Genomic DNA, 15,690 nt, shown 5'->3' with positions numbered 1-15,690 from the left:
TGTATGAAGTTTTTGTTTTCCTCCTCTTTATTCAGCTAGAATATTTGTAAGTTTGAGATGCAATTTCAATAAACTCATACGGTCATCTTTCTAAATTGAATGCTTAAAATATTAGGAATTTCATATATAAATGTCATTTTATTATATTATAATGGATAAATTACTTAACTTGGGAACTTCTGGATTTGTCGAACATATTCAGGAAAATAAAACATTTCTACATGCTAAAAACTGAACGTTTTCAATATAACATATAAAATTACATTAAGCATGATATTAAAATATGCACACCAGGAATCTATAAGTCTATCCAACAGAGATGGTCTTTAAAATTAATTCAGAGACTAATCTCTGAAATGTTCAGCCAATTGAAATATCAATGAGAAGCTACCTTTTAAAATACTTGGTACAGATAATGTTTTCTAGTTATTTTAAAAGTTTGGTATTTTCTTCTCTCCTTACTCATTTCTATAGGAAAATTATATATAAACATTAGATAATCAGAAATCTTCTTTTAGAACATTAGTTCACTGAATAATATTTTAAAACTCATTATATGAAGATCAACTGGCTTGATTTCTGAATTGAAAACAAGCATTATGGAGTTCTCATTTAAGTACTAAGTAAGAATTTGTCAAGGAGATATGTAATTAAAAAGAATCTGTGCTTCAAAGAGTTTGATTTGCATAGATTTTAATCAACATAATTTAAATTTACTAATACTTTAAAATGCTACTACAGGAGCAGGCCCGGTGGTGTAGTGGTTAAGTTTGCACACTCCGCTTCAGCAGCCCAGGGTTCAAAGGTTTGGATTAGAGGTCTGGACCTATGCGCCACTCATCAAGCCATGCTGTGGTGGCGTCCTACAAAATAGAGCAAGATGGGCATAGATGTTAGCTCAGGGCTAAACTTCCTCAGCAAAAAAGAGAAAGATTGGCAACGGACGTTAGCTCAGGGCCGATCTTCCTCACCTCCCCTCACAAAAAAATCTAATCAAAAAATAAATAAATAATGCTACTACATTGGATATATGCCTTAAAGTTGTATTTGAACTGAATTTTTGTATAGCTAAAGCTTCTTACTGTGTTAGAGCAATGTTTTTCGAACTGTATTGTCAATACTTTGGTGGTCATTAAATAGTTTCGGGAGTAAAGAGAATGGAATGGAAAATATCAGAGTAGAAAATATCAACACGTATATGTGTATATTGGGTCACAATTTCTTACTGTAGGTCTTAGTGTTAAAAGTTTGAAAGTCTATATTAGAGCAAGTTTGCTTTCTAAAGCAGAAAGTTTTGCAAAAATTAAAATCAATCAAGTCAGGAATTTTAGAGACTTCATGATTATAGTTCTCATAATAATTAGTAGTTATTGAATACTTAGTATGTTTTAGGTGCTTTACAGGAAATTTCTTATTTAAACCTCAACAAGACTGTCCTCATCTTATAGGTGATTAAGCTGAGGCTTAGAAAGGTTAGATAACCTACTGGGTTCATTCTGGTACCAAGTGATAGAGCCAGTATTTTAATTGCATAACCAGGACTCTTATACCAGAGTCTCATCTCTTAATTGCTCCCTTCCACAATCTCTGCAAATGTGAATTGGGCTGATTTTGTTTTTCTAAAAACATGAGTTTTGGAACAATAAAGAATTTGGATAATAAGAAATGAAATATGGGATGTATATTTTTCAATTGTGGTCTTTTTAAAAATCTTGATTAAAATAACTTTGTACATGTAATACGTCTATATAAATTATATGAATAGAATTAAGAAATATAAGTACCTGTTTTCTGTTTTTACAAAATCAATACAATGTTCCATTTTCAGCTAGTGCTACCTACATTGATTTATAATAAAAATGATAGTAGTCATAGGCAAGAAATAATTTACCACACTCAGAGCCAAAATACATTGCCTTTGAATATTTTTCTCCCTAAATTGGTATATTTGGGTATTGAACATGTTCTAATAAGAAAGATAAAATTGGGGTTTATTTTTTCTTTAAGGATACCACTTAAAAAATAATTTTTGTTATAAAACTTTTTGAAAAATGCTTTATGTTTATGAAATGTTTTAGTAGAATTGCTTAACTTTCTTATTAAATGTTCCTACTAGAAATGTTTGTCACAACAATTTTATTTCTAGTACCTGTAGTAATATTTTTCTACTTCTGTGTGTTTTTCATTAACTGCCTAATAGAGTCAGATTAATATGTGGATAAACATACACGTGCTCTCAATACCTTGACATTCTCTACTTCAGTGATCTTGATCTGCACCCAGCCTCAGCCACCAACTCCCATAGTTATACCCTAGACTGTCCTTATCTATAACCGCACCTGTCAAATCTCAGTTTAAACATCCTGCTTTCTGGCTACTACCTCCTCTGCTTCCAATCTCTCTTGAGCCTCCTACATCAGACATTCAGGCCTACCATTCCCTTGGCACTGCTTGTATGATGGTCTCTAATTGCTTCTGCGTTGATACATCCAATGGTAATTTCAAAGTCTTCCATTTTCTTAACCTGCCAGCAAAAGTTAACATATTTACTCACTTTTCCATCTGGAAGTACTTTCTCTTCACGTGGCTACCAGAGCACAAGTTTTCACTGGCCGTATCTTCTCAGAGTCCTTTGTAAGATGCTTTTCATATTCCTTATCTCAAAACATCAGAGTGTCTCCATGCTTAATCCTTGGATCTCTTCTCTTTTCCTTGGTGATTTCCTCTAGTCCCCTGGCTTTAAATACTTTTTGCATATTGATATCTTTAAAATTTATATCTCCTGCGTAAAACTCCCCCTTAATTCCAGTTTCAGCCATTCCATGTCTTTACTTGTGTCTGATAAGAATCTCAAGATATAACATGTATGAAACTAAACTCTCCCCCTTCTCCCCAAAACCTGCTACCCTGTCATTCTTCCCAATCTGAGTAAACACCACTTGCATTCTTCCAGTTTCTCAGGCCAAAAACCTTGGTATCATTCGAATTCTCTTATTTCTTACCCTGCATATAATCTAGCAGCATATCTTCTAAGCAGTTCCTTCAGAATCTATTCTCATTCTGACCACTTAACATTGCTCCCACTGCTACTACCTTGGTTTGGATTTCTATAGTAGCCTAGTCTCCCACCCTTGAGATCCTGCAATTTGTTCTTCACTAGCAGCAAAAGTATACATTTAAAATGTCGATTAGATCATGCCACTTCTCTGCTCAAAACTCTTCAATGGCTTTCCTTCTTACTTAGATAAGGTAGAATACTTTCATAACTTACAAGATTCTGAATGATCCTGCATGAGTACCTGTATGATCTCATGTCCACCTTGCTCATTCTACTTCCGCCACGTTAGTGTACCATGCTGTTCTAGAACATGCCAAATACATTCCCACCACAGGGCATTTGCATTACTCTTTCTTCTGCCTGTAATGTTCTTCTCCTATACATGAGTAGATTGCAACACTCAATGAACAGGAAATTCTGATATGTGTATGTATGTATTGTATTATGTATATAAATATCTGTGTATTAATAGAAAAATGTCTGGAAGAAGAAATATCAAAGTGTTAACAGTGGTTACCTCTAGTTAGACATTTTATTTATATTTGTATTTTCTAAATTTTTGCAATGAGCAAGAATTATTTCTGCGATCAGGAAAGAAGTATTCATTTTTATAGAAAAACTAAAATGACCTCCCTTCCTCGGCTTCTTCCTCTACCCTCCTTCCTAGGTAATGTTCTCTTTCTTGATCTAGGTGCTGGATGACTGTGACCGTGTCCACTTTGGAAGTTCGTCATGATATATTGATGACTTGTGCATTTTTTCATATACATTTACACTTCAGTAAAGAGGACAAAAAAAAAGTTTAACCCTGTCAAAGTAGAAAGCAATACTGTCAATATATTTTGTGGAATTGTTTAAATATTCTGGCTAATTCCCTAAGTTTTGAGATACACTGTAAGATTTACTACTTATTTAATGCCTTAATCAAAATCTCATTGACTACAATGCTATTAAAGGACATTAGCTGCTAATATTATTGGACTAAATTTACGTATGTAGGATAAGTATGGGTTTTTATATTTCTTCAGAGAACATATATTATTGGGTTTTAGTATTTTATAAATAATGCTTTTTCCAAAACTAACCAAGTATTCTAAAATTTAGAAGTATTTTATATTTCTTCATATGTCATAAAATATTTTAATTACAGTTTTCTTGAGTCTAAGTTAGGCAAGTTATTGACCAGAATTTGATAGATTTAATAGTGTTTTATAATATCTCTTTCTAATGTGTAAAAGTTTTAAAGTTTCATTTTACTATATGGTACTGAAACTTAATTACATCTGTACTCTCAAATATGTAGATACTTCCGTGTCTTCTTTATAGCAAGTTAAGCTGCTCCAATTAAAGACTTCTTCCACTCAGATAATTGATTTAGAAATAAGGAAAATCTATGGTTTTACTCTGAAAGCAAGAAATTTTGACCAATACAGACATGCTTTCAAAGAAAGCAGTTTCCTTTTTGTTGTGTCCATATATTCTATTTAGTTTTAGTTAGCTGTTCAAACTGTAAATTATATTCAATTTAATATAAAATTCTTAAATTGGTTATGTTATAATTAAAAATATTTTCCATCTGTAGCATCTCTGAGTTGTACTTTAATGTCTTATTCCAACATACCATCAGAAACTATATTGATTTTATAATGTGTAAAGTTCATCCTGAATAACATAAATTATGCTTTAGTGTTATATGATTGAACTCTTGTACCTTTTGAGGTCTTGATTTTCCCTAATAATCATCTGTCAGAGTTATAATTACCACTTTGTTCCTAAAGAGCACACCTGGTCTTAAAAAGCCTTCTTAATTGTTTTTTATGTATTTCCGACGTATTTGTTCATCTATTTCTGCTATTATATCAGTATTTTAAATTTAGGATTTTTATGCTGGCGATCACTTAGCTCTGTGTTGTATATTTTAAAATATTTATTATATTCACATATCTTTCCTCCTTAAATCTAGATACAATTGAAAAGGAAATAAGAAAAATCTTCAATATTCCAGATGAAAAGGAGACCAGATTGTGGAACAAATACATGAGTAATACATTTGAACCACTGAATAAACCAGACAGCACCATTCAGGATGCTGGTTTATACCAAGGACAGGTATTGTTTAGCAATACTGTTTATTTTAAGCATACTATACGTGAAGCTTTTTAAAGTCACAAACTTTATGGATATCCTGACGATCTATAATGGGTTCTACTGTCACTGGCTTCTTCTTTCTAACTCATCTCTTCCCTATCCCTGCTGGTCACTAGCTATAATTCCTGCTTCCCTCCTTGAGCTTGAGAAAACCCACTTTTTAAAAAGAAATTATTTTCCATCACAGGCACAGCTAATATAATAAGATGGGTCAGTAAATTTTCTGTAAAGAATCAAATATTAAATGTTTTTGACTCAGCAGGTCCATATGGTCTCTGTCACAACTACAACTCTGCCTTTATAGTAGCACAAAAGTAGTCATAGACAATACGTAAACAAATGGATATGGCTGTGTTCCAACGAACTTAATTGATAAAAGCGATCAGTGAGCTAAGTGAACTGTAGTTTACCTACCCCTGCTAGAAGGTATCAACCCCCATTTTGGTCTTTCTTTATGATATAATCCAAAGAAATAATGTGTTGAGAAATGAAGATGTTTAGACACAATTGGCAAGTCCTACTGATCCTGCTTTTTAAATATCTCTTGAATTAATCTCTCTATTCCATTCCCAGCCCTTATCTTTCAGTAGTCTCTTAACAGATCCCTCTGCCGTCAGTCTTTTGCATGTCCACTTTCGATCTTCCATATTTCTGTCAGAATACTCTTTATAAAATGTAAACCTTATTATTTCCTTTTCATAAACCTTTCCTGGTTCCTTAACGATTACAGAATAAAGTCCAGGCACCTTAACACAGCATGCAAGTCCTGGGTTGCCCTTTTGCCTAGTCTTCCAGCATCTTTAGATTATCCTTGCTTTGTGATTTACGCTCTGACAATACCAAATGACACTGCTTATAGTTTCCTAAGCATGCTATGCTACTCCATACTCCTGTGCTTTCGTATATGTTGTTCCATCTGCCTGTTGTACCCTTCTTCCCAGTCCCTGCATCCATCCGGCAAAAAGTCCTTTTAAACATCAAAATATTTAAATTAACGATACCATCCTATCATGTAGTCTAACCGGATCAGATTATTCATCCTTCAAATTCCAATTCAGATGTCACATCATCTCTTCATCCTTTCCTGATTTACTTTTCTCGATATCTATTTGAGGTATAGGATTTTTCTACTTTGGAGAAAAAATTACTCCCTTAACTTCCATAGTGATTTACTTATATGTCTTTTGTATGATTCATTATATGCTTTAGTTATTTATATCTTGAGCTCCCCAGCTAGACTGGGAGGTCCTTGTTTTGGTTGGACTTCGTGTTCTATTTATTTTTGTTTTTAGTACTTATCACAGAGCCTGGTGCTCCAGTATATGGAAGTTTTTGTTTAAATAGTAATTTAAAATTACTATTGACATCCATATTATGATACATGCTGTTAAAAAATTCAGAGGAACAGAGGAAAATTAATTTTTAGTAATCCTCTGTTATCTGTTAAGTATTGTACTAGGCTATAGAAACTGATTTTCAGGCTTATTTTATCCATTATATTCTTAAAGTGAAATCTTACAAAATCTAATATGTATTACAATTAAAAGAAGAGTTACCTTATTGAAGCTGGAGTGAGGAACTTGGAACGCTGCTGGTTAGTCAACATTCCCCTCCCTAGCCAGCCAGCTCCCTCTTTCTGTCTACCCGTAGAAGTACACCTCTCTCCTTGGCTACCATCCGTCGGGTCTTCACGTGGCTCCAGGAGTACAGTTTGAAATACATAGAATTATTTCTTTAAATATTTTCAGTGATTAATCCTGTGTAATGGCTGTTATTCTATCCATCATGTACATTAGAAAACTGAGGCTTAGAGAATTTAAAGAATTTGATGTTCTTGATAGGAATGCATTTATTAGATTGCAGATGACAGTATAAATTATTTTAATAAGAATTAGAAGATTAAGTGTCCTTAAGGACATTTGACCTTTTGAAGTAGGAATGTTTCAAAGGATATGCATTAAATTTTCCAGATTTTGTAACAGTTATTTTCTGACTGATGATAAATGAACTAAACATTATCTGGGACTTTTTAATTTACTGAAATTGAAGTGTCCTCATTAAAAATGAAACAAAGATATAATATTGAAGAGTTTGTCTCCCAAAATGGGTGGCCTCTCTCTCTCCCTTTTGTGTGTTTGTGTTCAATTTATTTAAATTTTGAAACCTTTCTAAAAATATTTTCATCTTGAGTTAAAGTTTTAAACATGAGCAAAAAATTATTCAGAAAATGATACATTTGAATAAAGGAGTGAATTTTAATATTTCTGATGGCCTTCAACATTAATATCTGTGAATGTAAAAACATGGAATTTTAAGTACAAATACTGTTAAGAATTAAAATATTCTGGTTAAATTTTAAATATTTACTTGATTCTTACTTCAGTTTTAGGGCCTACCTATAAAAAACAAACCGTAAATATTGACATCAAATGCATAACTTTGAAATTTTCTGTAGCTGAAATCTTTTGTTTTATAACTAAGTCCTCCAAATAACTGTAAAGTTTACGTGTGTGTGTGTGTGTGTGTGTGTGTGTGTAGTTTATATATGGATGTCTGTCTAGTTATAAGTTGCAGTAAAGGAAAACTTTTCTCAAGAGTTGAAAATCATCACTAAATCCAATTTTATAAATCCGTAAAAATATATAAATATATGACTATATCAGAATCATATCAGAAAATTGAGAATAATGGTTAATTGTCTATGGTACGGAGAGGACTATGATCAGGGAGGGATCAGGATGGTAGGTACACAGAGCACTTATTCTTTTTATGCTATATATACTTCATATGTGTGTTTTTTGTGTGTGTGTGTGAAGAAGATCAGCCCTGAGCTAACATCCATGCCAATCCTCCTCTTTTTGCTGAGGAAGACTGGCCCTGAGCTAACATCCGTGCCCATCTTCCTCCACTTTATGTGGTACGCCGCCACAGCATGGCCTGACAAGCGGTGCCTCGGTGCGCGCCCAGGATCTGAACCCAGGCCGCCAGCAGCAGAACGTGTGCACTTAACCACTATGCCATGGGGCCGGCCCCTTCATATGTGTTTTTTGAATGTCGGAAATATTAATTTTTTAAAGACAACTTTAATATTTTAATTAGCATTTTCTTTCAACAACATGGTTCCATGAATTTTTTTAATCAATGTTTTATTGTTTGTTGTATGTATTCTGAAACAGACTTACATTTTAACATGGTTAGGATCCAAATTCCAACTTATCAAAGGCCTGAAACATACAGTCCACACAAGTACATTATCAAGAGTATGTAGAGTAGGTTACAGAATTGCAACTTTAAGAAAAAGAGTTAATGAAGCTGAATATGTAGAATGTATTGAAATTTGTAATGCCTTGAATTTACTTCACGGCATATTTCCTATATAATAGTTTTCCTGTGGAAATTTAGATATTAACTTCTTGTTGAGATTGTTGCATATTTTTTTTTGCTAGTTATTTTTGCTTAGTTTCTCTTCTCTGTGCAGACTCACCCATAGCAAAAACTTAAAAGAAAGGCTTCTTTTAGTAAAGAAATGAAAGATTCTGGGATACTTTAGAATAAAGTATAGCTCCACCTTAGCCTGTACTTTTCATTTGTTAGAGGTGATTTTTGTCTGCCTTAACCATGCTGCTCTAAGGCACTGCAGTCTGAGTCTCACAAGTGTGACTCTATTATTTATATATTAAAAGATTTACATAGTTTAATGTAATTTCCATAATTTACATAGTGATAATGTAAATAAAGACAGAGCCCCAAATAAACTGTAATCTGTAATTTGGAATTATCTGTGTCACTGTTCCTCAGTATTTGCATAATAATAGTTAGCCATGATCATACGTCAGTATGTTTAGCAACTGTAACCATTTATTGAGCGTCCGTTCTTTGCACAGGTCTGTCTTAATAGGCTGCAAATAAAAAAGAAATAGAAAATGTACTCCCTAAACTCAAGGAATTTATATTCTTTCTACTTGGTTTCAACTTTCTTATAGTTAATAGAACCAATGATTTTCTTCATAATGTACCTTCTTTCCTTCTGACTATTATTGCTGACTTTTTACGTTTAAGGTCTTTTTGTTTCCCCTGCCCAACTTTGAAATCAAAATGCAAATCTCTCTTCACCTTGTCAACTGTGTCCTTTAATCACAAGAGTTACTTTAGTTTTTTAGTGTATTCAGCTAATCTTCTAAAGCTATTTTAACTTCAGAGTTAAGGAAAAACACTTTTTTATTATGTCGTATTTGCAGGTGTTAGTGATAGAACAGAAAAATGAAGATGGAACATGGCCAAGAGGTCCTTCTGCTCCTAAGTAAGTGCTCCCACTTTTTATGGCTTATTGCATGATTCTGAGGCCTTAGATTTCAGATAATGAAATCCAGAATGAAAGAAGAACCTAACTGTCTGTTGCAAATATCTATGCCTTCTTTATATTTTAATATTTTATTCTCAGTATAGAAGTTATCTAAATTTGCACTTTAATTAATGTGCTATAATTAAAAAGCCTTCCAATTCAAATCTCTTTTAGAATAAGGTACAGTATAAATATGTTACACATGTTACGTTACATTGTCTAATACAGTCACATCACTATTAAACATTTTGTTTCATATTTTTCAAGCTTTTTTGTGACTTTTTTAAAAATTATCTGTTGAAAGAACAATCTATAAAAATGAATCTGATGTGGAAGTAATATTTTTATTTATTTAAATTAATGTTTTAGAATATAAAAGCACAAGTAGAGATACAGGAGTATAAGAATTGCATTTGATGGTAAATGAGGGATGAAAGAATTAGAAATCTTTTTAACTTTTTTTTAATGTGGGAAGAACACTTAACTTGAGATCTATCCTCTTAACAGATTTTTAAATGTGCAATACTGTATTGTTAACTATCGGCACATTGTTGGACAGCAAATCTCTGGACTTTATTCATCTTGTCTAGCTGAAATTTTATTCCTGTTGATCAGTAACTCTCCATTTCTGCCTTCTTCCAGCCCCTGGCAACCACCATTCTACTCTCTGGTTCTATGAGTTTGACTAGTTTACATACCTAATATAAGTGGAATCATACAGTATTTGTCCTTCTGTGATTGGCTTATTTTACATAGCATAATGTCCCCCAAGTTAATCCACCTTATCACATATGGTAGGATTTCCTTCCTTTTTTAAAGCTGGATAATATTCCGTTATATGTATATATCACATTTTCTTTATCCATTCATCTGTTGATGGACATTTAGGTTGTTTTCATATCTTGGCTATTGTGAATTGTACTTCAGTGAACGTGGGAGTGCAGATATCTCTTTGAGATACTGGTGTCATTTCCTTTGGATATATACCCAGAAGTGAGATTTCAGGATCATATGGTAGTCTATTTTTAATTTTTGAGGAACCTCCATATTGTTTTCCACAGCAGCTGCACCATTTTACATTTCTACCAGCGGTGTACAAAAGTTCCAATTTCTCCACATCCTTGCTAGCACTTGTTACCTTTTGTTCTTTCAGTTGATAATAGCCACACTAACAGGTGTGAGGTGATATCACATTGTGGTTTTGATTTGCATTTCCCCAATGATTACTGATTTGAGCATCTTTTTATACACCTGTTGACTGTTTGGAGAAACAGCTATTCAAGTCCTAGGCCCATTTTTTCATCTTGTTATTCGAGTTTTTTGCTATTGAATTGTAAGAATTCCTTATATATTTTGGATATTAACTCCTTATCAGATATGTGGTTTAAAGATTTGAAAATAAGACCTGAATCTATAAAACTCCTAGAAGAAATCTTAGGGGAAAACCTTCATGACATTGGTCTAGGCAATGATTTCTTAAATATGACACCAAAAGCACAAGCAACAAAAACAATAATAGACAAATGGGACTACATCAAACTAAAAAGTTTCTGCACAGGAAAGAAATCAACAGAGTGAAAAGGCAACACACGGAATGGGAGAAAATATTTTTAAGTTTTAAAATTATCAGATCCACACTCCAGGGCTAGTTGTATTTCAGTATTTGGACTTTTCAAAACTTGGAGAAGTAATATTGTACATAACGCCACCTATTATTTTAATATTTATGTAGAGTCCAGGGGCTCTCATAATCAAAAATATTAATATTCAGCAAATATTGATACTAAGTAGGATAAATAGGGACTATAAATAGCCTCATATCACTTCAGGTTAGGTTGCCCTCAAGGGAATTGTGAAAAAATTTTTAAGTTTTCGGAGCTTTTTGAATTTCACATTTTCTGGTGAGGGATTATGAAACTGTATTTTGAAATCCTTAAAATAATGATTCTTAAGTGAGTGAGTAATAATTTAGTAATTGCTAATGTAACAAATAAAAGAGAGAAGAACAACCTGGTACTTAATTTTCTTTGTTTCTTTTTTGGGTGAGCAAGATTGGCCCTGAGCTAACATCTGTTGCCAATCTCCCTCTTTTTTGCTTGAGGAAGATTGTCCCTGAGCTAACGTCTGTGCCCATCTTCCTCTCTTTTGGATGTGGGACGCCACCACAGCATGGCTTGATGAGCGGTGTGTAGGTCTGCGTCTGGGATCCGAACCCGAAAACCCCGGGCCACCGAAGTGGAGCATGCAAACTTAACCACCACGCCACTGGGCCGGCCCCAGTGCTTAATTTTCTACACAACTAAAATGAACCTTTAATAAGTGGTTTTCTATCTTTTTTATCTTGTGTGAAGTTTTTTCATTTAAATTTTTCATGAGAATACACCTAAGTATATTAATTACATTTTATTCTTACTCCATTTATTAGATGTAATACAAGAGTAGAACTAAGTATAAGATATTAAAATCACGTGGTCAAATCATGTAGATTTCTCGATTGATGAAGTTTTAGAAGTTAGAAATATTTTCTTTGTGAATATTCACATTTAGTCTTTAGATCAGAACTAATATTGTTTTATTCCAGCTTATCTTTTGATGGTTATATACTTGTTAATGCTTTAAATAATATTTGAAATTACAGAACTTCCTGTGGGTTATTATAAAAATACTGTGAGTTCCAAAGATTGAGACATCTTTTCTACTTAAAATTACCGATTTTCACCTAAAAGATAAAACTAATTTTATATTTTCTTTTATTATCGTCTTCCTTATCTGCTAGCACAATACCATTTTTATTCACTTAACTGTAGTACTTGCTTCTGTAAGAAAAAACACAATTTCTTGTGTAATAGCTAACACCCTATACACATGCAGTAAACATTGGTGAGTGAGGGTACTATACTAGAGATACACAGAAGTACCATTCTTCACTGGATCAGCCAGTTTAATAGGAAACCCAAATATTAAAGCATGAAAAGTTAAGTATCCATTCACTATAAAATGTGCAAAATACCATATAACGGAGTGTCATAAATTGTCAAATGATAGCTTTTTAGAATAAAAAATTTTTTTTCTGGAAATTAGCATCTGTGTATGAAAAGACTCTCAGAAAACTAAAAGAGAATTCTGCTAACTTGATAAAACCTATGTACCCAAAATTTGTAGCAAACATTATATTTAATTGAGAAATTTTGAACACAAACCAAAGTAAGATGGGGGAAAAAAAGAAATAAAATTCACTGTTTGCATATGGTACAATTATCTACATAAAATCCAAAAATAATCACCAGACTACTAGAGCTGAGAAAATTCAGCAAAATGCTCTAACATAAGATTAATTGATAAAAACTGACAGGTGTTTTCTCTACCCAGAGGTTAGCAATCTTTTTTATAAAGAACCAGATAATAAATATTTTCAGCTTTGTGGGCTATATGGTCTCTGACTCAGCAGCTATAACTCTGCTGATATAGCTTGAACGCAGCCATAGACATTATGTCAACCAATGGGTGTGGCAGTGTTCCAGTAAAACATTATTTACAAAAACATGTGGCAAACTGGATTTGGCTTGTGAGCCATAGATTCCTGACCCCTGGCAAATACCATTAGCAGCCCACTTAGAAAAATAGCATAACATAAATTAACCTAATGAGGAATGCATAAAACCTCATGGAAAAAAATTCGAACTTTATTAAAAGCCAAAAGATTATCATGTACTGTATGGCTTAACCTAATCATGCCTATTTCTCTGAATCTGTCGTGTCACTGCCTCCTATTCAAAATTCTATCCTGACTTGTTTTTTTTTTGAGAAACTTCACAAACTCATTCTAAAATTAACATATACCAATAAAGGTCCAGGATTAGCCAAGTCAGTTTTGACAAAGAAGAGGAAGGAAGCACTAGACCTACTAGATCATGGGAATTACTACAAAGCTATAGTAATAAAAACAGTATAATGCCAGCAAAAGAAAGGCAAATAGACTGGGATAAACTGGTGAGCTCAGAAAAACTCATGTGTGTATGAGTTTCATAAGTGGCACCACTAGGTAATGAGAAAGAGCTTGCTTAAAGGTGCCTAGGTAGGTGCTTAGATTTTATTAGGAGAACCAGCTATTTGGAGAAAAAGCAGCATCACTACCTTACACATTATATGCAAAGACTCCAGAAGGAGTAAAGACCCAAATAAGAAATATAAAGCTTTAAGGCTAATAAGAAATTTTGGAGAATGTCTGTGTCTTAGGGATCACAGAACATAATGTGAAAATTAATGGATTTGATTACATCAAAATTGTGTTTCTGGGCTGGCCTCGTGGCTTAGCGGTTAAGTGTGCGTGCTCCGCTACTGGCGGCCCCGGTTTGGATCCCGGGCGCGCACCGATGCACCGCTTGTCTGGCCATGCTGAGGCGGCATCCCACATACAGCAACTAGAAGGATGTGCAACTATGACACACAACTATCTACTGGGGCTTTGGGGAAAAATATAAAAGGAGGAGGATTGGCAATGGATGTTAGCTCAGAGCCGGTCTTCCTCAGCAAAAAGAGGAGGATTAGCACGGATGTTAGCTCAGGGCTGATCTTCCTCACAAAAAAAAAAACAGTTCTAAAAAAAAATTAATAAAATAAAAAAAAAAATTAAGTGTTTCTGTTAAAGGAACCCTACACGAAATTACAAGTCAAATGTCAGTTTTGGAATATCTAAAACCTACAAGGGAATAACCCCTATAAATTAACAGAAACAAAGCAAAAAAAGCTTTATAAAAATAAACAAAAGAGTGCCAGCCCTGGTGGCCTAGTGGTTAAGTTTGGCGCACTCTGCTTTGGCGGCCCAGGTTTGGTTCCCGAGTGTGGACCTACACCTCTCGTCTCTTAGTGGCCATGCTGTTGCAGTGGTTCACATACAAAAAGAGGAAGATGAGATACAACCTAACAACCATCAGAATGACAAAAATTTTAAAGATTGCTAATACAAAGTGTTTGGAGGGTTGCAGGAGTAATCTTAATATACTGATGGTGGAAGTGTAAGCTGCCATTCTATAAATCAGTCAGTGTTTAAGTAAATCAGGAATGCTTAATCCCTCTGACTCGGACACTCAGTGGACTTTGTACTTTTCAAGGTCCCTGAAGATACAATCTTTGTAGCTGCATTTTTTGTGGTGTTGGGGATTTAGAGGCAGCCTAGCTAAATCTCTCTCACTGGTAGAGTGGATGAGAAAGATGAGTGGTGGTATACTGTGGAATAGCAGTGCAGCAGGTGGAAGTAACAGTGGTGAGGTCTTTGTAACTGGATAAGCTTGAAAACCTACAACTGAGAGAAGAAATCAAAACAAAATGAGATTTTAATTCCATACCATTTATGTAAATTTAAAACAGAACAGAACATACTATATAAAAATAAAATATTTAAGAACAAACAGAAAGCACTTATTGTGGAGGAAATAGGAGTACAGATTAGAAAAGAAGAAAAAGTTTGTTTTTTGTTTGCAAAAGTTTGCTTTTGTTTCTGTGTGTATAATTGAAGTAAGGACGCAGATTCTTTTTTCTGGATGAATCCCATCTTAAAAAAAGTGGAATTCTCTGTATTCATTGAAGTCACATTATAAGCAGATGTAACTTAGACAAATTCAACTCCAGCAGAGAGCATATAATTTTTGGCTCTCAAGACAGAAACTTCAAGATATTAAGACAAAGAACAGCCTGTTTTATACACTCAAAATTGCCATCATATCTGTCAGGAGACAACCCCTGGTCCTCAACGTGGGATGAAGATGCTAGTTCTAATAAACATCACTCACCTTAGTGGATTATCCTTTAACTTTCCAGAAAACTTGTTTAATGTTTAGACCTTATTCCTTATCTAGAGCTTTTAACTGAGGTGTATGTAGCTTTATTAAATTTTGACTAAATTGTATTATTAATTTTTTTCTGTGTGGTCTTATTTAGGTATAATTATTTCAAAGAATGCCTTTTAATGGTAATTAAAAGATCCAAATTTTGCTGGTTTTCTGAAATAAGTAAAAAATTCGTTTTGTGAATGTAGCATGAGAAGTTGATTTAATTCAGACATTTTCATTAATTGCTCAAAAATATTGGCAAAACACATGTGATAAAGTAGCTGGTGAAAAAAATTTAAGGGTCATTGATGATT

At 33.5% G+C, this 15,690-nt stretch overlaps 1 protein-coding gene across 2 annotated transcripts in view; it reads left to right on the top strand.

Moving 5' to 3' along the window:
* Positions 1-15,690, top strand: part of USP15 (ubiquitin specific peptidase 15) — a 123,572-nt gene that overhangs the window by 47,065 nt on the left and 60,817 nt on the right. For both annotated transcript variants that reach the window (XM_004429355.3, XM_004429356.3), the window contains exons 5-6: positions 5,022-5,167; positions 9,445-9,506. In XM_004429355.3, the coding sequence (XP_004429412.1) occupies positions 5,022-5,167; positions 9,445-9,506 (208 nt within the window). The remainder of the gene's footprint in view (positions 1-5,021; positions 5,168-9,444; positions 9,507-15,690) is intronic.

Source organism: Ceratotherium simum, chromosome 17 (assembly GCF_057802395.1).
Source record: "Ceratotherium simum simum isolate JZ-2026a chromosome 17, ASM5780239v1, whole genome shotgun sequence".
Classification (NCBI taxonomy): domain Eukaryota; kingdom Metazoa; phylum Chordata; class Mammalia; order Perissodactyla; family Rhinocerotidae; genus Ceratotherium; species Ceratotherium simum.
This window is presented reverse-complemented; position numbering and strand designations above follow the sequence as displayed.